This window comes from Trichechus manatus, unplaced genomic scaffold (genome assembly GCF_000243295.1).
Source record: "Trichechus manatus latirostris isolate Lorelei unplaced genomic scaffold, TriManLat1.0 scaffold00008, whole genome shotgun sequence".
NCBI classification, from domain to species: domain Eukaryota; kingdom Metazoa; phylum Chordata; class Mammalia; order Sirenia; family Trichechidae; genus Trichechus; species Trichechus manatus.
This window is the reverse complement of record NW_004443944.1, coordinates 12,421,689-12,446,009: the sequence shown is the minus strand read 5'-3', so window position 1 is coordinate 12,446,009 and position 24,321 is coordinate 12,421,689. Positions and strand designations below refer to the sequence as shown.

The 24,321-nt window shown below is 42.6% G+C and overlaps 1 protein-coding gene across 4 annotated transcripts in view; it reads right to left on the bottom strand.

Moving 5' to 3' along the window:
* The window catches only part of ZFP64 (ZFP64 zinc finger protein), a 77,132-nt gene that overhangs the window by 23,964 nt on the left and 28,847 nt on the right, over positions 1–24,321 (bottom strand). For 3 of the 4 annotated variants that reach the window (XM_012559225.2, XM_004370231.2, XM_004370229.2), the window contains one exon: positions 18,995–20,311. The exons of the other annotated variant lie outside the window; for it this stretch is intronic. In XM_012559225.2, coding sequence (XP_012414679.1) covers positions 19,020–20,311 — 1,292 coding nt within the window. In that variant the 3' untranslated portion in view covers positions 18,995–19,019. Of the gene's footprint in view, positions 1–18,994; positions 20,312–24,321 lie in introns of those variants that run through there. 4 annotated transcript variants of the gene reach the window in all.

Genomic DNA, 24,321 nt, shown 5'->3' with positions numbered 1-24,321 from the left:
TCTCCACTTGGGCTGCAGATTTGAATTTAAAATTTAAATCAGGCTAGAGAGCCTCCAGCTTGAGGGCGAACCACTGTTCCTGGAGGAACCGGTTAAAAATGCAGATTCCGAAAGCTGTGGATTCCGGCGGCGGGGCCTGGAGGTCTGTAGGTTCGCGCAGCGCCCTCTACCCCCACCTCCCCCCACCGTGATTGGCTCACTGGGCCTGGGACCACACATGTGAGGCCTCTGGGGCCCACAGGGGCGCCGGGCCCCGCCCGGCAGGTGACTGAGGCTTTGTTCTGGGGTGGTTGAGCTAATTAGCATTCGTGCTCAGACTGGCTGGGGCCTTGATGAGGCCCGAGGGGACCCCTCCTTATAGCAGATGTACGACATCCTACAGGGAGCAAGAAAGCCACCTTCTCCCCCCCAGCCCCGGTGTTTACTTTCTGCAAATTGGGGAGTTACCTAAAGCAGGGCTGTGCCCCGAACGTGCCTGAGCCTGAGACTCACGTGGGACTCCCGTTAAAAATGATCCAAGTTCAGCTTTGGAGCAGAGGGGCGGGGCCCGGGAACCTGTATTTTTCATCAGTGTGGCGGGGAGTTTTAGGACGTGGCAAGTTCCAGAAAGACCACTTGCACAGGCCCTGTGGGGTTTGGCAGCGTCCTGTAAGGAGCTTTTTGTGAGGTTGCCTTTGGCCAGATCTCGGGAGAGAACCTGCGAGAAGAGCATGTTTACTTGGTTTTTAACATTTCTCAAAAGCTAAGCTCTTTTCCTCCAACTTCGCTCTGATTTCCGAGTTGTGAATTGACTTCAGGGATATCTGTACAATGCTAGCTGAAGTAACTCAAGGTTAAAATCCCACGACACTTTTTCTTTTTTAAACAAGCTTTCTTTGGGATGCGTGTAAAGACATTTGAAAGGATATGTGGTGTTCATATTTAGGGGCCCTGGTGGCGCAGTGGTTAAGAGGTCAGCTGCTAACCAAGAGGTCAGAAGTTCAAATCCACTAGCCACTCCTTGGAGACCGCATGAGGCAGTTCTACTCTGTCCTGTAAGGTCACTATGAGTTGGAATTGACTGGATGGCAAGGGATTTTTTTGGTTGTGTTTATGGTGTCTCCTTTTGGGACTGTTTCAGAAGGCGACTGGATAAACTTGGAACAGTGGCTGTCTCCAGGAAAGCTGAACGGGGTGGGGGATGGGAGGATCCAATATCCTTTTACACTGGTTAAGGGGGGTGTGTGTGTACACACATACATACAGATGTATATATGCATAACATACATATACATACACACACACACCCCTACATATATATGTTGTGTGTCGTTTTGACTCAGAGCAACCCCATGTGACAGGAGAACTGCTGCATAGGGTTTTCTAGGCTGTACTCTTTATGGGAGCAGATTGCCAGGTCTGTCTCTCTTGGAGCTGCTGGGTGGGTCTACTAACCGAATGCTTAGCAGCCAAGTGCTTAATCATTGGGGCTCGGGCTCTCTCTCTCCCTCTCTAACCCAAACCCATTGCCTTCTATTCTGACTCAGCCATCCTACAGGACAGAACAGAACTACCCCATAGGGTTTCCAAGGGTGTAATCCTTACGGAGGCAAACTGCTGCATCTTTCTCCCTGGAAGCAGCTGGTGGGGTTGCACTGCTGACCTTTCTGTTAGCAGCCGAGTGCTTAACATTGCACCACCAGGACTCCATACATATACATACATACATATATATATATATATAACCAGGGGCTCTCTCTCTCTATATATATATCCTTAGTGTACACAATTGGATTAATCAGTCACATGGGGCCACCATAAATCAGAATCAACTCTTCGGCAACTAACAACAATAAGGATCCTTGCTACACAACACACTGTCATCGCTGATCCACCACTAGCCTATGCCTACGTTTATTTGGTTGCTTGTTTGCACCTTGGCTTCTGAGATACAACAGCACCCAGGAACACACCACCCACAACCAGGACCTCAACCACAACCTATATCTCACCATACGTCCCCATCGAAACCCCCTGTCCTCCTCCCCTGCGTCTGATAACCAGCAACCTGAATCCTACTTACTTCATTCCTTTGCTTTCTCTTTCTAGCAAGTTTTATTTGCACCTACATGTATTCCTAAAAAGTATACAATCTTGATTTTTTAAAAACTTTATAAAAAGGGTATGTAATCTTCCAGGATTATTTTTTTTCCCCACTTAATATTATATTGCCAAGGTCAGCTAAATTGCTGTGTGCTGTGTCATTGTAGTTCATCCATTTTGACTGATGGGTGATATTCCATTGTGTGAAATACCAGGTTTTATTCATCTACTCTCCTGTTGACGGGCACTTGGGTTGTGTCCAGGTCTTCGCTATTGTGAACAGGTCTGCTATGCTCTTTCTCGTAAGTGTCAGAGTTTCTCTTGAGTGGACTGTAGGTGACAGTTTACTGGAGAATGCTAAAGTGATTGCACCAATTTATACCTGAACCAGCAAGGTATAAGAGATATGGAGACACATCCTTTCTTGGTATTAGCAAACATTTTAATTTTACCAGTCAAATCAATATAAAATGGTAGCTCATATACGGGAACTCTCTGTACTTTCTGCATAGTTTTTCTGAAAACCTAAAACTGCTCTAAAAAATAAAGCCTACTTAAAAAAAAAAGATCTCACTTTGGTTTTTATTTGCCTCTTCCCTGCATGTATTATTTTACCAAAAAAGTGAAAATTATTAATGTTTCCACAAATATATTTAATGACAGCAACTGATTAAATTTGTCTCATTTTTTGAAAGCATTATTTTAATATTTTGCAATACATCCATTCAAAGTTCTGTCCTAAGTTTTGGTTACCAGGCTTGCTTTTAATGACTTGATTTCAAGGGTCGTAACTCACAAGAATACATAGATTTGAATGAAAGAAAGCTATGCTTACTAAGTCATGATTCTTTTTTTTTTTTTAAATCCCATTCAACAATTATACAGTTGACTATTTTGTTGAAATCCAGCTAGTAAATTTCCGTCTTTCCTGATAGTCAACTAGGGGCCTCTGCAAACTCAAGTGAGGAAGGGGCATCACTATCTCTTTAACAAATGGGTTTCAAATCCACTGAAGCTCTTTACTTGAAAGATGTTTAAACAAGTTAGAAAATTCTGTTGCCGGGTTTAAGCACGCAGATATGAGTTTTTATGGGTGACAACTTGTCATTGTTTTCAGCAACAAAATCACATAACTAGGGAATTATGGCCAAACATGTATTTCAAAATTTTCTCTATAGAATGTTTCCATTGCAACTATTTTCTTTCTTTCTCATTCTTTATAAATCGCCTTTTCCTGATGGGTGGTTTGTTTGGTTTTCAATGGTTGTTAGGTAGTCCCTTTGTCTTCACAGAGAAAGTTTGCAACCTGTGTTGCTTTGTAAAAGAAAAATAGGGATTATCTGTAATTTTGACAACTCAAGTATTTTACCAAGAGATAAACAGTGCACCTCTGAATTATACAAAGATCCTCCTGGTCACTCCGCATCTCTTTACAAGGCATTGGAAAGATTCCAGTACCAGTTGCCATTGAGTCAATTCCAACTCACAGTGACTCCAAGTGTGTCAGAGTTGAACTGTACTCCAGAGGATTTTCAATGGCTGATTTTTCAGAAATATATTGCCAGGCCTGTCTTCTGAGGTGCCTCTGGGTAGACTTGAACCGACAACCTTTTGTTTAGCCCCATAAAGATTCCAGGGACCGTATAATGTAATGACTGAGAGCACAGACTAGAGCCAGCCTGAGTTAAAATCCTGGCTCTGTTACTTACCATCTGTGTGGCCTAGAGAAAGCTGCTCTGTGCCCCGGTTTCCTCATCGATCAAATGGTAATGCTAATACAGATAGGGTGGTTGTGAGGATGGATGAATTTATACAGTAAAACCTGCAAAAGCCAGAACCTGTGTAAGGTGGAAACCTGTCAGAGAAAGAAAACTCAAATGTTTTCCACTAATAGAGAGCGATAGAAAAGTGGTAAGACTGCGCCCTGTCAGAGGTGTGAGACCTGGAAAAACAAGGCAGTCCCATCGAGTTCTGGTTCTCACAGGCTTCCCTGTACATGTAAGGTGCACAGGACAATGTCCAGCACATGGACAGGACTTCCTAAGGGTTAGTGGCTATTATTTATAATAGGGTGAGGGCTATGGTTGTCTAAATAGTTAGCGCTCATCTATAATTGATCATTCTACTTAAGTCAGCACAGATATTCCGTTTTCCATGGAAATAAACTGGAAGCCAACAAGACTATAGCAACACTACTCATCGTTTCCAAGTTGTGGAACTCCCAGGCTTCTGTACCAGTTTCCACCCGTATATTAAATGAGTAAAGTTAATTGTTCAAGAAAAAAAAAAGATAGATCAAAGTAAATTATAATGTGTCACTGAACCCACGGGGATTGTTCTGGGACTTCATGGGTGGGAGCACCTGCTTGGGACATGCTTTTGTAAAACACCTCATGTGACTTGTCTCATTACTGCCCTTACCCTCCACTCTAAATATATGAGTGAGTGAGTATTTACCCAGGTACAAGTGACTCCCAAAAGAGATGTCAAAGCTAGCCAGGGACAAATCTTACTTCGTCTTCATTACTTTTGCTCGTTTATTTGTTCATTTGATAATATCTTGAGTCCACACTATTGCCTGGCCCTGTCGTAGGTGTTATGGATAGTGATGTACGAGACAGATAAGGTCCACCAGCGGCATCTGAGAAGTAACCAAGCAATGAACACACAAGACCATTTCAAATATGGACAGGGACTATGACCAAAATCAAATGGAGTAATGTGATCAGGAGGGACTGAGTGGTAGTTGGGGGGGGGGGCAGTATCTGAGTTTGGGTGGCCAGAAGTAACCTTTGAACTAGAACCTAAGTTACTGATGAAAACTAGGGAGAGAACATTCCTGGTAAAGGGAACAGTGACTTCAGAGACTCTAAAGGAGAACAACTTTGGTACGTTTAAAGCAGAGCAAGGAGATTCAGTGAAGAGGTGGATCCCAGCAAAGAAAAATACGGCTTGTAAAAATTTGGAAAAAATGTTTAAGCTCACTTATATTTAAAGTTATAATTAAGCTATAATTAAAAATGTTCACGTTCACTTATATTTTCAAATTTAAATTGAAATATTGTTTCTCATCTGTTTGAATAGCAAAGATTGATATATACATGTTTGTAAGGGGTGGAAGAAAGGCCTGGCAATCTACTTCCATAAGATTGTTGTTGTGTGCCGATGAGTTGATTCGGACTCATAGCAACCCTGTATGACAGAGCAGAACTGCCCCAAATGGTTTCTTAGGCTGTTATCTTTATGGGAGTAGATAGCCAAGTCTTTTCCTTCTCGGAGCCACTGGGTGGGTTTGGTTGCCTTCCCTTTCCTGCTGACCTTTCTGTTACCGGCCGAGCACTTAAACTATTGTGCCACCAAAGTTCCTTAATAAGGTTACCGCCACTGAAAACCCTGTGGAGCACAGTTCTACTCTGACACACACGGGACCACCATGAGTCGCAATCGACTTGGCGACAGTGAGTTTGGTTTTTTTGAGGTGGAGAAACAGGTGCTGTCAGACATGTGGAAGAGTAAATTTGTGCAACTTCTTTGGAGAGAAACTTGGCAGCATCTACCAAAACTGTAAGTGCACCTACTCTCTGACCCAGTAATTCTCATTTTTGCAATTCACCCTGCAGATGCCTTCACTTGGGCTCAAGGAGAAATGTATGTGCATGGTTATTACAGCAGTGTCTGTGGTAATAAAACAGCCTCATGGTCCTTTCCTAGGGGACTAGGTAAGTAACTTGGAAACCCTGGTGGTGCAGTGGTTAAAAGCTACAGCTGCCAACCAAAAGGTCAGCAGTTCGAACCCACCAGGCACTCCTTGGTAAACCGTATGGGGCAGTTCAGAATGGACTTGACGGCAACAAGTTTGTTAGTTTGTTTTTGAAGATAAGTAATTATAGTCAATATCCATGAAAAAAACTAGATCCCTGACTCACATCACTCACAAAAATAACTTCTAGATGATTTAGAGACTCTAAGCAATGACAACAACAACAACAAAATGCAAACAAACAAACAAAACTATAAACAGCTGGACGGACAGACTCCCCCCGCCCCCCAAAAACAAACAAACAAAACTATAAACAGCTGGACGGACAGACTCCCCATGCCCCCCAAAAACAAAACTATAAACAGCTGGCTGGACGGACTGCCTTCGCCCCCCCCACACAAACAAAACTATAAACAGCTGGACGGACAGACTCCCCTCGCCCCCCAAAAACAAATGAACCTATCAACCTCTTGCCGTCGAGCCTCTTCGGGCTCCCCAAAAACAAATGAACAAACCAACCTATTGCCATCGAGCCAATTCGGACTCCTTGCGACCCTATAGGACAGAGGAGAACTGCCCCACAGGGTTTCCAAGGCTGTAATCTTTACGGAAGCAGACTGCCATAGCTTTCTCCCTCGGAGCGGCTAGTGGGTTGGAACCACCGACCTTTCGGTTAGCAGCCAAGCGCTTAACCACTGCACCACCAGGGCTCCTCCACAAAACCAAAATAGCACTGCTTAATTTTGCTTCTTTTTGAACTTTTTCTAAAAGTATTTTTTTCTGTGACTTGCTTCTTTAAGTCTATGGAATTCAACATGTTACTGCAGGTAGCCATAGTCCATCTTCAGTCCCAATTAATCTCTGTTGTGTGACTGTAACGCAAAAACCAAACCCGTTGCCATCGAGTTGGTTCCAACTCATAGTGAACCTACAGGACAGAGCAGAACTGCCCCATAGGGTTTTCTAGGCTGTAATCTTTACTGAAGCAGATTGCCAGGTCTTGTCTCCCATGGAGCCACTGATGGGTTTGAACCCCTGACTTTTCAGTTAGCAGCCGTGCCCTTAACTAGTCTGTCACCAGGGCTCCTTTGTGTGAATACAGTATAGCCTATCTACACATCTCCGCCAACAGGAGGCTTCCAACCTGGTAATTATGAGCAGTGTAGCGACGGACACTCTTGCACAGGTTTCCTGATACACACGGGAAAGGGCTTCTCTAGGCCCTGAATCTGCATTTACCATGATTCCCAGATGACTCTCCTGCAGGTTTAAGTTTGATAAGAACCAGAATCGGAATGTGCATTTTAACACGATACCCAGGAAATTCTAATGCATAGTAAGTTTGAGAAGCACAGTGTCAGAGTTGAATGGCTGGGTCACAGCTTATGGTAAGACCATGTGAAAACAGCAAGGGGTAGAACTGCGTATGTAGTACGCTACTTTTTGTGCAAAAGGGAAGGGGGTAATGTAAGAATATATTCGTATTTGCTTATGTTTGCATAAGGAAGCACTGGAAGGCCACATAAACATACCAAATGCTGGTGGATCTTCACCCACATCCCCGCCCTCTAACCACTCTGGTGCATGCTGGACTGGCTTTCAATTACAGCACCTGCAGTCCTTGGCTTGAGGGTTTTCTCTGATGGCCAGCACCCACTTTGCCCACCTATGCAATAGGCTATGAATGCTTCTCCCTCCACTACCACAAGAGCAGCCTTCAGTCAATGACTGTTGGGTGCTGGTGTATAAACACCCAAGCTATCCCACCTAGCTCCTCAGATGGATAACTCTGCTGCACATGGTCCACACTGTCTCCCAGAGTTCCCAGTAGGATTCAGCTCCGGTGCCCACAGTGGTAACCGCGTTGATAACACACCCTGTATTGGTTGCCTTCCCTTCCCTGTCTCACTTCCCCACTCTCCTACTGGTGTTTCCTGGGATCGATTCCCAATCGACTACTTCAAGATCTGCTACTGAGGAAACCCCAGCTGAGGGAAAAAGAAATGAATAAAAGGGGTTCCCTCTAGGGAACAGGAAGGTAGCACAGGTGGGAAGGAGGCTTCTCAGTGTTTACCATTATATATTGTTTTGATAATGCGAACACTGTTAATGTAGAAACTATTCATAAAAGACCCCACAAAAACCTCAGGGGTTCTAGTCCTAAAAAAAAAAAAAAAAAGAATAGCAGACTGCTTTGGCATCCACTTGCCATATTGCAAAGGTGTGAGTCGCCCCCCGCCCCCTCTCCTCTTTTCACTGTTCTGTTTGGGGTACAAGTCCAAGGTTGCGAGTGGAATGGGAAAGTTGAATGATGGTGAATTCTGGGGTGTGGCTTTGTGGCAGGGCCATTGGCTGGCTGGCAAAGAGCAAGGTGGACTGGAGCTGAATCCAAGCTATATCACTCCATGATGCCCTCTGGGTAGGGGCAGACAGAGTTGGACTGCCAGGGACCAGTCCTTAGAGAAGGACATCATGCTTGGTAAAGTAGAGGGTCAGTGAAAAAGAGGAAGACCCTCAATGAGATGGGTAGACACAGTGGCAACAAGGCACTCAAGCATAACAACGATTGTGAGGATAGAGCAGGACCGGGCGTTGTTTTGTTCTGTTGTATAGAGGGACGCTATGAGTTGGAACCAATAAGATGGCACCTAACAACAAACTGAGAGAAAATAAATTTCTCTTTGTTGAAGCAAAAAAAAAAAAAAGTTAACCAGCTTCTAAATTAAATCTTTAAAAATTTTATAGTTAGCACTTTGAAAAAATAAAGAGGTTTGTTAAAGGAAGACTATTCTAAAGTACTATTTTACTTATAATTTTTTTGCTGAAAAAATCTTGACTATCCTAAGAAACTGTGTTTTAAAAATACAAAAAAGTTATACCTTTGTGTGTTATAAATAAATAAAGCAGGTAAATGTGATATGTGTATAGATAGATGTGTTTCCAGAGAGCAAAGAGATTCCAATATTCTGGAAGAAATCTCAGCTTTTCTCTGGTTTACTCCTGATTTTTTGAGAGCTGGTGGAAGGCAGTAGTTAAATGCTTAGGCAAGTACTTGGCAGACAGAAAAACTTGTTGCTGTTGAGTTGAGTCTGACTCATAGTGACCCTACAGGACAGAGTAGAACTGCCCCATAGGGTTTCCAAGGAGCAGCTGATGGATTGAACTGCTGACCTTTTGATCAGCAGCCCTAGCCCACCGTAGCTTTTATTAGCTTACTAAGAGAATACAGTAGCCTCTTGGCCAGGCTCCTCCAACTTTTCTACTCATCTGAAAGAGACATGTGCTACTTCCTTGCCATGTCCAACCATTTTCCCATTGGCCACTGGGCTAGAATCAACTGCTTTGTCTTTGTGTTCTATGCAAAGATGGAAGAATGAGTCCCCCTCTTTACTAGAGTTGCTTCATCCGTGTTGATTACAAGGAAGCATGTAATTTGAGTGTTAGCTCTAGATTTAAACCTCTTAGGGCTAATAACTGTGTGACCCTGGGCAGGTCCCTTACCACCTCTGAGCCCCTGGTTCTTTATCTTGGTATTTCCCAAGCTGCCTAGATCAGAAAAATCACTTGATTTTAAATACCCAGGCTGCACTCAGATTCATTCCATCAGAATTTCCAGAACTGGGCTCTGGCAGTTGGTATTTTTAAACAAGTTTTCCAGTGAACCTTACAGCAGGCAAGTTGGGAAATACATCTTTCTCCACAAAATGTGGATAATACCTTCCTCGTGGCCTTCTGGGAAAATTAAATGATGTAATTATGTATACAATTTAGTACTGTTTTGGCATACTGTGAGTCAATAAATGCTCGCTTTTACCATTTAAAAATCATTATTGCCATTTATACTTGGATCAACAATCAACGTCCATGAAAGCAGCAGTCAAGAAAGCTAACGATGTATTGCACTGGGCAAATCTGCTAGAAACGACCTTTTGAAAGTTTTAAAAAGCAAAGATGTCACTTTGATGACTAAGGGATGGTCTTTTCAATTGCCTCCTATGCATGTGAAGGTTGGATAGTGAAAAAGGAATACAGAAGAAGAATCAATGTGTCCCAACTTTGGTGTTGGCAAAGAATACTGAATATACTGGGGACCGCCAAAAGAACAAACAAATCAGTCTTAGAAGAAATCCAACCAGTATGTTCTTTAGAAGTGAGGACGGTGAGACTTTGACTCACTTACTTTGGGCGTGTCATCAAAAAAGACCAGTTGCTAGAAAAGGACATCATATTTGGTTAAGAAGAGGGTCAGTGAAAATGAAAGAAATCCTCAATGAGATGGATTGACACAATAGTTGTAACAGTGGACTCAAACATACCAGTGATCATGAAGATGGTGCAGGACCGGGCAATGTTTTGATCTGTTATACATAAGGTCGCCGGGAGTCGGAGTTGACTGATGGCAACTAATAACAACATTGCCATTTATATAATAAATACTTATTACGTACCTATTATGTGCCAGGCACTATGCTCTGTATTGGGCTATAATGGTGGTAAAGACACATTGTTCCTGCCCTCATGGAGAATGCTCACTGCAGGTGACAGTGATGTGTATTAAGCAAATAGTTATACAAATAAGTCTTTAATTACAATTGTAAAAACTGCCAATGAAACTAAGGTCTACCTTGAGGAGCCTCGGAAGAAAGGCCTGGTGATCTGCTCCCAAAAGGTCACAGCCATGAAAATCCGGTGGAGTGAAGTTCTACTCTGACACACGTGGAGTTGCTATCAGTCTGAACTGACTTGACATCAACTGGTTGGTTGGTTAGTTGGTTGGATGAAAGCACTTACTTAATCGCAGCTTGTTAAGAGATAATGGGATTTAAGAAGGGTAGGTAGAGGGAGAAAAGAAATTTCTAGACGGAATAGAGAAAGCATGGAAAGAAGCTATCGGTGCATTGCAGAAATGGAGAGGAGGTCTATTTGCTTATATTTAACATCCTTCCTTTGTACTAGGCATTGATCTAAGTCTGGCCTTCTCAACCTGGCACTACTGATGAATTGGGCAGGTCTAAATTCTGTGATTTTTTTCCTCTCCAGGGTACCTAAGACCCCATACACATTTCAAACATGAGATTGTTTATTTTGCCATGTGTAGCAACATGCTGCTTCTAAACTTTCTCTGTAATGAATACTTCCACTTCATCTTCACGGCAATTATCAATTACAATCACTCCAAAGCAACTGTGGAAATTGCAACTAGGAACAGAAATCAGTTAGTTAGTCACTAAGATAAATCAGGACAGACAGACACGTTCCTTTTTTAAAGCATTTCCATTAAAATGAAAACTCAGAATTAAAAGACAATGTGCTTTTTGTACTCCCTCCTAAGAATACACGAAGCCCTGATGGTGCAATGGTTAAGCGCTAGGTTGCTAACCAAAAGGTTGGCAGCTGGAAACCACCCAACGGCTCCGCGGAAAAAAGACAGGGCAATATGCTTATGTAAAGATTGTTGTTATTGTGTGCCACTGGGTCGATTCTAACTCATAGTGACCCTATGTGACAAAGTAGAACTGTCCCATAGGGTTTCCTAGGCTGAAATCTTTATGGGTGCAGATCGCCAGGTCTTTTCTCCTGCAGAGCCGCTGGGTGAGTTCAAATCGCCAGCCTCTGATTTAGCAGCCAAGGGCTTAACCATTGTGCCACCAGGGCTCCTGACCTGTAAAAATTACAGCCTACAAAACCCTACAGGGCAGTTCTACTCTGTCATGTGGAGTCGCTATGGGTCAAAATCGACTTGAGGGCACCTGACAACCACCACCGCCGAAAAATACAGTCAGATTTTTCTGTTCGCCTCTCTCCCCCCAGAAGTCTGTGATCTCAAGTTTGAGAAAGTCTGATCTAAACCAGTTCTCAGGTGGTCTTCTGTGATGTTTTCAGGAAGGGTGGTATCAAGGGTCACACACTGCCCTATGGCTTTTCAGGAATTTATGGGTCATTCACAGTGGTTAAGCATTGGGCTGCTAACCAAAGGTCAGCAGTTCGAATACATCGGCCGCTCCTACGAAACTCTATGGGGCAGTTCTACTCTGTCCCATGGGGTCGCTATGAGTCAGAATCCACTTAACAGCAATGGGTTTTTCTTTTTTTTTCGGTCCCATAATAGGATGCAGGGTGACTCTCACCCCCATAGGAAGGGGTCTGTTTGTTTAATCAGATGCCCCCAATCATCATCATCATCCCCCCAAAGGTGGTCTAGTATTTAAACAGAATATTCCAATAGAAAAAGTTGCCATAAAATGCAAATCCAGCCTAAACACACTTGGGTGCCTGACCTTCTGGGACTCCTTTATATTTGCATGTTATCTCCTAACCTCAGGGGTCAGGGCAGAGTCTAGAGCAAGAGGGGACTAACAAAATCTTCAAAAGATTTTTTAGGGGCAAAGGCTGGATAAAAGGACAGTTTATTTGGAAGAATAAATATCTAAGAATTGCTAGGAGAATTTGGGAAAGAAGAGCTAGAAGGAGGCTTTGCAAGTCTAAAAGATATTAAGTTTTATCTTGTTCTTGCGTCTCACCAAGTCGATATTCACTCATAGCGACCCCATACCTTAATGCTAATATAATCAGAACATGTGTTACTGGCAAACTAGAAAAGATATAAAGATCAGTGGGATAGAAGAGAGATTCCAGAAATAGAGCCCAGTCTATACGGAACTTCTTTTACACTGAAGGTGAAATTAGAATCTCAGTGCCAAGGAAAAGGATATTTTATTTAACAAATGGCCCTGGCATTAGTGGTTAGCCAACCCCCTACCTCGTATATATATATAAATATAAATTCTGGCTGTGTTGAGGTATTAACTAAAAGAACAAAACACACACACAAAACAAGCAAACAGACAAAATATTAGAAGACGGAATCCTTCTAATCGCAAGGGAAGAAAGAAATTTCCTAAGAAAATACCAGAGTCACAAATGAAGGGAAAGAATAATCTGACTATATAAAAACATAGTTATTTTTGTATGGGAACAGCAACACAACAAAACTCAAAAGACAAACTACAGATGGGGAGAAAACTCGGCAATACGGGACAAATGGGGGTTAGTACCCCCAACAGCCCAATGAGGAAAATGAGGTAGTTTGAGTCAGAAGTTTATAGAAAAGTGCAAATGATCAACACATTCATGCAGAGATGTCACAGAAATGCAGATTAAAACACCAGCTGGGGCTCCTCTGCCATGAGACCAGAAGAACTGGATGGTTCCTGACTACCGTTACTGAACATTTGGATTGAAGATTTTATAGATCAAAAAGGGGAAAATGCAGAACAGAATTTGAAATTCTGATAGAATCCAGACTTTCTGGGGCCATGGAGGCTGGATAAACCCCCAAAACTACTACCCTGAGATACTTTTTAAACTTTAAACCAAAAATATCCCCTGAAGTCTTCTTAAAACCAACAATAGTTTAGCCTAACTGGTAAAGAATATCTGCCTTGAGCACTATGTTCTTTTAAGATCTATCTATCTGGGATCAAACTGACAACAGCAGCTTGAAAGATTAGATAGGAACTTTAGAGGGCAGTGAGTTTATGTTAATGGAGGAGGAGCAATTCAGAAAAGAAGGGTGAGAATGGTTGCACGACTCAAAGACTGTAATCAATGTCACTAAACTGTGCACATAGAAACTTGAATAGGTATGTTTTCGCTGTGTATATTCTCAACAATGACAACAACAACAAAAATATAAAAACAAAATGAAATCACCAGCTGGGGAAATGCACAAAGACCATTTTCACTTACTCATCAGATTGATAACATCCAGAAAGGGTGATGGCTGGGGCTCATACCACAGATGGACTACCATTTTGAAAAAGTAATCTGATAATACCCATGCAAGTACTAACTATGCAACCTCATTGAAACTCGCTTTTGGGACTCTAACCTAAAAAAAACAAAAAAACCTTAGTATAAGGAACTATGTAGGATGTTTACTGTTGAGGTTTGCAATGGCAGAAAATCTCCAAGCCCCTAAATGTCAAAGAACAGGGAGGTCGTTGAATAAAGAATGGTATGGTCATACTACTGAATATTATGCAGCTCTTAAAAAAAGTCAGAGGTATTTGTATTGACCCACAGGGATGTTAGTAAAGGGAACAATAAAAGCAAATTGAAATATACATAGTGTGATAGAATTGCCATAAACAAATAGAGAAAAACCCATGCATTCGAGTTACAACAAACCACACTTATGATTGTCAGTGTATCGGAGCATTGCGTCTTCCTGGGAAGAAGTTATAGGAAAATGCAAGCAGAGGATATGGAAAAAATTGCTGAGTTATGTAAAAACGCTCCAAGCATTTGATCAAGATAGTATGATGGAAGAGATTGGTGGAAAAATCGTCCATATGGCAACAACACTGACTTCACAACTTGGTATTGCCAATGTGGAACAGCTCATAGATCTCCAAGAAGGGAAATTGACAGATAAGGACTTAGTGGATTTTTTTTTAATTGTATTTTTGGTGAAAGTTTACACAGCAAATTAGGTTCCCCTTTAACAATTTCTATACATATTGTTCAGTGTCACTGGCTCCATTTTTCAGCATGTGTCAGCATTCTCGTTATTCCCATTCTGGTTGTCTTGTTTCCAATAATCTAGCTTCCCTGCCCCCCTCTCCCCTTACCTTCTCATCTTTGCTTTAGGGTAAACATTGACTGTTTGGTCTCATATAGATGATTATTTAAAAGGAACACAGTATTCATGGGTGATATTGTTTATTTTGAGCCAATCTGTTATTTGGCGAAAAGGTAACCTCCAAGTGTAGCTTCAGTTCCAAGTTTAAGGACATCTCAGGGTGACAGTTTGGGGGTTCCTCTAGTCTCTACCAGTCCAGTAAGTCTGGCCTTTTTTAGGACTTTCGGTCTACATTTTTCTCCCATTCTATCTGGTACCATCTATTGTGTCCTTTGTCAGAACGATTGTTAGTGGTAGCCAGAACCATCCAGTTCTTCAGGTCTCAGGATAGATGAGGCCATGGTTCGTGTGCGCCATTAGTCCTGTAGACTGGTTTCTTTTTGAGTCTTTGGTTTCCTTCTTTCTCTTTTGCTCTAGATGAGTACAGACCAATAGTCGTATCTTACTGGCCGCTTGCAAGCTTTAAAGACACCAGATGCTACTTACCAAACCAGGACGAGAACAATATCTTTATGAACTGTGGTATGGCAATTGACCGAGTTAGAACTTAATGGATTTTGAAGAGGAAAGAAATGCTGAAGAAGAAAAAAATAATGAGGAAGAGGAAGGAAAGAAGTTGTCAAAAAAATTGACAGTGAAAGGATTAGGGGCAGTTTTTTCTAAACTAAATCAGGGGCTTCAGTTGCTTGAAAACATGGACCCAAACACTGATCGCTTTGCTAAAGTCGATAGGGAGATTCGGGAAGCAAGGAGATGTTATATGAAATATACGAAACAAATAAATAAAAGCACCATACAGATAACTCTCATAAATTTTCTGAGTAGAAATGCCATCCCCATTCCCAGGAATAATGCAGATGATCCAGAATCTTCCACAAGTTGAGTCATTACCACAACTGACAAAATGCCAGCGTTGTCCAACTCTCCATTATCGGAGTAAATTTTTATGACTTGTGTATTTTTTATGTATGCATGTATTAAAATATATTTGTAAGTTTATATGTAATGTTTCAAACCCCCAAAAACAAATCAAGAATTTATAATAAAAGGCAATAATGATGAAAACTGAAATAAATAAATAAATGAGGTATTCAACTAACCTCAGCACTGACAACAGAGTCGTCAGAACGAAATCCTGTCGTAAGTTGGGGAATACCCGTATACAAAAAGAAAATGGTATGCCCAATTCAACCTAGACTATAACTAGAGTAGAAAACATATACGTAAGCATCGAAAAGATTAGAAGAAAGTCCACGAAAATGGCTACAATTTTTATATCCGGGTGGTAAGATTATTGATTTTAATTTTTTCTTAATATAGCTAGTCCCTGACTTAAAACAGGCTTCCGTTCTGACAACTGTCGTAGATCGGTTCTGAAGTCAGTGGAATACCTCACTTTTTTTTTTTTTTTAAGTTTTGCCTTTTATTATCAGTATCTTTATAAATCTGATCTTTATTTGTCTTTGGGAGTTGGAAACATTACATATAAACTTAGGGATATGATGACTGCAACATTGTATGTAGTACCTGTTACTACCTGTAAGACAAAATGTACAAAAAAATGGACCCTCGTAAGAGCAGTTCCTTGTAACTCGAATACATCGTAAATCGAGGACTACCTATAATATTGTTTTCTAAACTTTCTATCTTGAATACATATTACAATTGTAATTAGGAAAAAATCACTTAAAAGTCGAAAAGAGGGGCACTCTTGGGAAAAAGAAAAATGCAGAAAACATTATTCACGACAACAGAAGTTTCCCAGCTAAAATTCAAGAGCCAAATAGTTTTCTAAAGAGGTGTAAACAATAATTCCAAAGTGCTGAAATTATTAAAATATGAATACAGTATGTTGGAAACTTTTTCTATTTCTTAGCAAAACTATAGTTAGTAATTCATTAGTACTCTTGTTGAGATAAAAATAAAGAAATTCTGGCAAAGAAAACACAGCAAGTCATCAGAATTGTGTTCAAATATTAAGTATCAAAGAAAGAAGGAAGAGAACAATCCAGCTTTAACTCAAACCGTCAAGTTTTTCAAATTAACATTTTGTAATTTCCTAGTTCGTTACTTGAGTCCCTGGGTGGTGCAAATGGTTAATGTGCTCTGCTGCTAACTGAATGGTTGGAGGTTCCAGTATACCCAGAGGCACCTCGAAAGAAAAGCCTGGCAATCTGCTTCTGAAAAATCAGCTCCTGAAAACCCCATGGAGCACAGTTCTCCTCTCACACACGGGGTCACGAGTAGGAGTTGACTTGACACAACTGGTTTAGTTTAATCACCAAAAAAGAAAAGGGTGGGGGGGAATTGTATCTTCATACAAAAGTGAGATGATCTGCATGAAAATTTTGACTAAATAAATTTATGTGTGTAGGAAAGAATCAAAGTGACAACAACACTGGTAAAAACATCTCTCGCAGTGGTGCACATTTGGACTCTTGGCAACCCCACGTGTGTCAGAGAACTGTGCTCCATGGAGTTTTCAAGGGCTAATTTTTCTAAACTAGATTGCTAGGCCAGCCTTTTTCTTAGCCCCAGCACCTTAACCATTTGCAAATGGTTCTCCGAAGTAGAAAAAATGTATCAAAGTGTTCTCATAACGTTCTAAATATACTTCTGTCACAAGAGTAACCACTCCTCACCAATCCTTGCTGACACTTTTTAAGAGCATGTTTCAGTCTCTCGATATTTATTAACTGCCCACCATGAGCTGAAGAGCATGCTAGAGGGGAGGAAGTCAGAGATGAAAGAGGTATTACAACCTTAGAGAAAGAATGTTGTTGGACATTAGTATGGGTAAGTCTAGCTTGCTCTCTGGCGCCACCTACTGGTCAAACAGCATTTAATTCAAAACAATGTAACTTGAATTTCCCTCTTCGCAATACAGTCCTCAAAGTGAGGACTAAGGTGCGCCTGACCCAAGCCATGGTATTTTCAAGTGCCTCATGCATGCAAGAGCTGGGCAATGAATAAGGAAGACTGACAAGGACTTGATGCATTTGTATGGTGGTGGTAGCAAAGAATACCGAATAGACTGTGGACTGCCAGAAGAACAAACAGATCTGTTTTGCAAGAGGTACTGCTGGAATGCTCCTACTAAGTTTGGACATTTTATGAGGAGGGACCAGTCCCTAAAGAAAGACAGTGTGCTTGGAAAAGTAGAGGGTCAGCAAAAAAGAGGAAGACCCTCAAAGAGATGGACTGACAGAGCGGCAGTAACAATGGGCTCAAGCATGACAAAGATTGTGATATGGTGCAGGACCGGGCAGTGTTTCGTTCTGTTGTGCATGGGGTCGCTATGAGTCGAAACTAACTCGACGGCACCTAACAGCAACAATAACAATACGGTCTCTGCTTTGGAGAAACCTAGGTGCTTTTACAAGGCCACTCATCTGGACCCTGTGTCTGCTGCACAAATATCAATATCTAAAAAAGTGGCATCCTAGAAAATTCTGTCCTAAATATTAGTAGACACTTACATCACCAGTGCATACAAACAAATGGCAGGATTAGTCAGTCTGGGGTTTCAAAATGCAAATGACAGTTGAATCACTTTAGGTACCACACGAAATTAATTTGACTGTGAAGGAGGTAAAATGCACGTTTAATATTTATGTTGTGTTGTTGTTAGGTACCGCTGAGTCAATTCCGACTCATAGCTACCCAACGTGACAGAGTAGAACTGCCCATAGGGTTTCTTAGGGTGAAATCTTTACGGGAGCAGATCACCAGTTCTTTCTCCTGCGAAGGTTCCGCGTGGGTTTGAACCGCCAACCTTTTGGTTAGCAGCCAAGTGTTTAACTGTTCAGGGCTCCTTAATATTTATGAGAGGGGACTAAAAGCCTTTCTTTGCTTCTTCTGGTTCACTTTAACTATATGATTATCCACACCCTCAAATCATGCCTTGACTCTAAAGACTCATTAACATTCAGAATATTTTAATTATGTATTAATTTATTAGGAAACCGTTTCTTTTTTGCTTATTAACACTAAGCATTTTTTTTTCCAGGGTGGGGGGTGTCAAGAATCCATGTAACATTATATAGAAAACAGTCCATCATGCCAACAGATCTGTATCCATGTACTAAATTAAACCATAAATACCCCAAACTCTGGGGGACGTTTCAGAATGGGGGCTTAAGAAACCGGGAAGTACCATCTGCTAAACAGATTTAATGGGATGGAAAAAAAACAAATCTTTATTAGAGTTGGGAAATTAAGTTGGAAACAAAAGAATGTATTCGCAACTAGTCACTGCATTTAATTTCTTTCCCTCCCCTCACTGGAAGCACCCTGGTGGCATTTGAGATTCTACAACAGTTACAACGTGGCGATTCAGAGGTGGTCTCAAGGTTATTACAGTGTTAAAAAAAATATAGTAAACCATATAAAATGACAATTGGTTTTTCCCAGGGGGTCCACAACATTCCTTAAAAACATTTTCAGCAAACCTCTTACAGAATTCTACTTAGGATTTCTTTACTTTGCTTTGCTTTTTTCCCATTCCTTTTTCTTTCTTTTTTTTCCCAAGTACTAGTCCGGTATGGAATCTGCTGGACAGAGCAAAGCGGGGTGGGCCCCACCTTGAATGATGGAGTAAGTCTGCTTGGGGAGTTCTTGCTGGGAAGAAGAAGAGAATATGGGGGGCGCCGTGGTGGCCACGGTTATGTTCTGGCCTCCGTCGCTCACCACCGTCACTTCAGCTGTCCCCTCCTGGATCAGAGCGTTAAGGCCTTCAAAGTCCGTGCAAGTAATGCCTGAGCTGGTAATGAAAGTCTGGTTGCTGGAACCTTCTGGGGGGCCACCGGGGGGTGCAGGGATCAGAGTCTGGTGCAGCGCGGCTCCCTCCGCCTGGTCATGGGTAGTCAGCAGGACAGCCGGCTGGGCCATCGCCCCCGCCTCGCTCGGACACCCCGAGGCCTCAGGAGGGGCGATCAGACTGACCTGGCGCAGGATCTGCAGCCGGCTGTTCCCCGGGAGGTCCTCTGCGCTCTGCGCCACCAAGGCAGGGGGCACGATGTTCACGGCGGCGGCCGCGGCGGCGGCGGCCTGAACGATGGTGTTGGTCTGGGGCACCTGATGTCCAACGATGATTTTGACTCTCCCGTCGCTGAACTGGGGCACCTGGCTGGGCTGGAGAGGCACCTGGAGATGCCCCACGGCCAGGGGCGTGGTGGGCTGCTTGCCGGGGCCGATCTGGAACTGCAGCACCGTCACGTCCGAGTTCTTGTTCTCACTGTACTCACTGTGCTGCCTCTTGTGGCTGCGGAGCGAATCCTCCCGCATGAACGAGGCGTCGCATATGTCACAGTGAAAAGTCTTCTTGGCGTCCAGCTTGGCCACCTGCCGGCCGCTCTGTCTGGCCGTGTCCTTCCTCTCCAAGGCCTCGGTCTTGACCATGTCCCCGTGGAACTTCTTCATGTGCTTGCTCAGGTTGCTGGGCTGCTTGGTGTCGAAGCTGCAGTAGCTGCACTTGAAGGGGCGGTCGGTGCAGTGGATGCGCTCGTGGATCCGCAGGGCGGCCTTGCTGGAGCAGGAGTAGCTGCACTCAGAGCACTTCTCGGGGTGCTCCGATTGGTGCACGCGGCTGTGCTTCCGGAGCGTGGCCTTGCTGTCGCCCAGGAAGTCGCAGTGCGGACACTTGAAGTTATTCCCGCTGTGCTTGATGCGGATGTGCGACTTGAGGTTCCCCTTCATGGTGCAGCGGACATTGCAGAACTCACACTTGAAAGGCTTCTCCCCCGAGTGCACGCGCATGTGCCTTTTCAAGTCCGAGCTGATTTTGAACTTGGCACTACAGAGCCAGCACTGGAAGGGGGCGTCCCCTGTCAACACAAGGTGAGTTTCGATAAGAACAGGCAGGCAACAACCACAGCGGATCCCCCCGAAGCACACACCAGAAAATCGCTTATACCAAGGCAGGCAGGTGGAGGCCTTCTAACTTCAGCCCCTGGGAGAAGGAAGAAAAACAAAACGGGGCGGGGCTTCTCTTCTTTCCCCAAACTAAACCACCACCGAAGTTATAAAACCCAGAAGACAAAAACGGGAGATTGAAAAGAGCTACTTCATTGTCCCAAATAAACTAAGATTTGCAAACATACCTAGTATGTTCGTCCAAAACAATCCAGCTACCGTTCACAGAGTTAACATGTCCACTCTGCTAGTGAACGGTTCACGGTTGTATAATTGTGCATCGTCCGTCGACTATGATTCAGCTACGTGTTGTTACTGAGTCAATGACACATTTTCAGATCACTCTGCTCCATGCTGCACTCCACAGCGTATTCTTTTTTAAAATGATTGAAACACCCAGCTTATGCTTCATGCAGATCTTTATTAACAAAGATGTGTTTATTGCACATTTATTTATCCCACATTGCCAGCTGCGTTCTTTACTTGTGAAGTTCTAAAATCCAGCTGCTTGATTTAAAAAAAAAAAAAAAAAAGTTCTGATTCACTGAAAGTTGAGGAGGGGAAGTGAAACTGCAAAACATCTGAGAGGACAGAGATTCCAAGTTTATTTTCTCCATGAATGCCAAGTCCGAATGATCTAAGGCATTGATAGTTCAAGCAAATTGGTGACCCTGCCCATTCCAAAATTGTCTAAGTGAGTAAAATGACAGTAGCTTATGTTCTTCAGTGGCTTCTGGGATGGCAGGTACTACCCACACTAAGCACATCATGAGAACGTTCTCATCTGATGCTCACAACATCCCCACGAGGTAGGTACTGTTACTGCTACTATTATTAACACTACTGTACAAATGAGAGTGAGGTCTAGAAATATTATAAAACTTGTTCACGGTCACCCGTAATATATGGCAGAGCTTGGATTCCAATCCAGGCTTGAGTCCAAAGCCAGTCTTCTTAATTGCTAGGTAAATTATCTGTATATGCAACCAATGTTTGCTTTCCTAGGCAAGAAGCTCAAAAGAGCAGGAATTGTGTTCTAGCTTTTTGGGATAGCGCCTACAACATCAGCATATGATGCTTAATAAATGCAATTAAAGATGGCCGGGAGTATTTTAACAAGCTCCTATAAATTGAGAACCCTGGTGGTGCAGTGGTTAAGAGCTCGGCTGCTAACCAAAAGTTTGGTGGTTTGAATCCACCAGCGGCTCCCTGGAAACCCTGTGGGGCAGTTCTACTCTGTCCTATAGGGTTGCTATGAGTCGGGATTGACTCGACGGCAACGGGTTTGGTGTTTTGGTTTTATAAGTTAAGAAACCTACACCTGAACAATGCTTTGCTTGATTAATACCACAAAGATCATGCATACTAAACTCTACAGGAACCAATAAGCTACAGCTCATAGGCCAAACCCAGCCCTCTGCCTGTGTTTGTAAATAAAGTTTTATTGGAACACAGGCACGCTCACTTCTTCATGTATTGTCTATGGCTGCTTTTGTGCCCGATGGCAGAGTTGAGGAGCTGTGACAGAGACCGTAGGGCCCACAACGCCTAAGATATTTACTATCTGAACCTTTACAGAAAAAAATGTGCGGAGCCCTTCTCTGGAATGTTGTTCTTAACCTTTTTCATGCATAACCCCTTTTTGGCAGTTTAGTGAATACTACAGGCCTTTTCTCACACTAATGTTATAAATGCATAAAATGAATGAAAATAAACATCAATGGGAATACCAAAGAAACCAATTATATTGAAACAGTTATCAAAATATTAAAAGTAAAAAAATTGTGATATGGCCACGCATGTTCTTCATTAACGCATTAAACAAGATTGAGCGGCGGGTCCATGATTTCTAAGTAGCAAAGGATGTAAAAGAGATTCTGATCTATCGGAAATAACTGTGATGTTTTATGAAAATATCTGTGATTTCTGCTGGTGGCAAGGTCACATGCACTGTTATCAGATTTCTTGCCATTTTCATAATTGCAAGACATGCCTAATTTCTATAGAGGTTAGTGAAAATAATGAAGATGTTATTTTTTTTCCAAGTTATGGACCTTCTAAACGCTATTCATGAACCCTTGAGGGGAGGTATCTATGGGCCTAGATCAAGAATCCCTGCTTCAGAATGTTCTATTAGGGTATTCAGTTACATCCCTGCCCAAGATACAGGATGGGCCTTACATTTCTTTAGCAGCCAACAGAGGTGAACCCCAAAAAGCCGGATAACCCAATCTCACAGCTGAGTTGCAAAACTGAACACTTCTTGACATGAAAGCGAAGGGTTTAAATCCCTCCTTTTCTTTTCTTTAACCATAGGTTTATTCCTTAAATGAGGCACGCTGGTCAGTAAACAGTTCTATGGACTATATGCTTTCTGAAGCTAATGACTATGCCTTTTCCTGTCCGCGACCTGCTCCCCACAGTATCTGCTATGTAGTGCAGACTTAGTGTTTGTTGAGTGAACAAGTGACTAATAATTTAAGCTGAAAGATCAATCTTGAGTGGAGGTTGCAACCAAGACAAATGACAATGCAGTCGAGCAAATCTACGGGAGGATAAAAACAAAACCTTATTAATTTAAAATTTTACAAGTGCCACAGATTTATTAAAAGGAAAAGGAGCATTCCATAGAGAGAGTGCACACACAGCACACCTAGACATTTTTAGAAAACACGCCTTTTCTAGACCCATTGAAAGGTGCTATAAATCGCAAGTTTATCCTTATACATGGCACACATAGAAATTTTTAGAAAACACACCTTTTCTAGACCAGTTGAAAGGTGCTATAAATCACAAGTTTATCCTTACAAGTCAAAATGATTCTGAACTACTTTGATAAATGAATCCTTCAGTTTCTCTAACTGAGGCTAGGGAAGATTTCCAAAGACCATCAGTTGGGCATAATGATGCCAATATCTTAACTTGCTGTAGTGGATTAAGAAAATGGCCCCAAATCTCTTCCCCCGATCCCAGCCTGACTCCCACCTGTAGCCATGGCTCTGCTGTGTAATTCTGCATGCTCTCCCAACAGGGGCAGGTAGACCTACCATGACCCCTGACACTAGGATCAACCACATCATTTGATTTGGGCAGTGGGTGTTAAATGACTTGAAATGGGCCTTGTGCACTGGGGCTTGCTTGCTTGCACCTCCACCATTGCCGTGAGAAGGTCAAGCCTGGCCTAGCCCACTGGTTCCAGAAGGAGGATGAGAGATGCAAAGCAGAGTTGGACTGCCCCAGTCCAGGCCGCTGGGCAGCTAGCCGACTGCCAGGAGACCCCCAGACATGTAAGCGAGCCCAGCCCTGATCAGCAGAGCTGCCCAGTCAATACCCAGCTGACCCCCAACACATGAACAAAAAAGACTTATTGTTGTACGTCACTGAGGTTGTGTGTGTGTGTGTGTGTGTTTTAGTTTCACTGCATTATTTTGATAATTGATACAGACGCTGGCACCTAGAAATAGGGTACTGTCGTACAGAAACATCCCTGGATGGCTCAAATAGTGAAGTGCTCCACTGCTAACCGAAAGATTGGCAATTTGAGTCCACCCAGAGACGCCTTGGAAGAAATGCTTGGGGATCTATTTCTGAAAACTCAGACACTGAAAACCCTATGGGGCACGGTTCTATTCTGACACACACAGCGTTACCGCGGGTCGGAATCAACTCAGCAGCAACTGTTGTTTTCCATAACAGAAACCCAAAATGTGTAGCATTGGCTTTGGGACTGGGTAGCAGGCAGAGACTAGAAAAACGGCAAGTCTTACTGTTTAGTGACGACACAGTTGGTAAAACTGTCACCAGTGGTAACTTAGAGGATAGAAAATGCAAAGAGATTCATTCCAGTGTCTCACAAGCTGCGTAGGATAAAGTCCTACAAGAAAGAGACAAGTCAAAAAAGAACTGGCCATTTTCTAAGCAG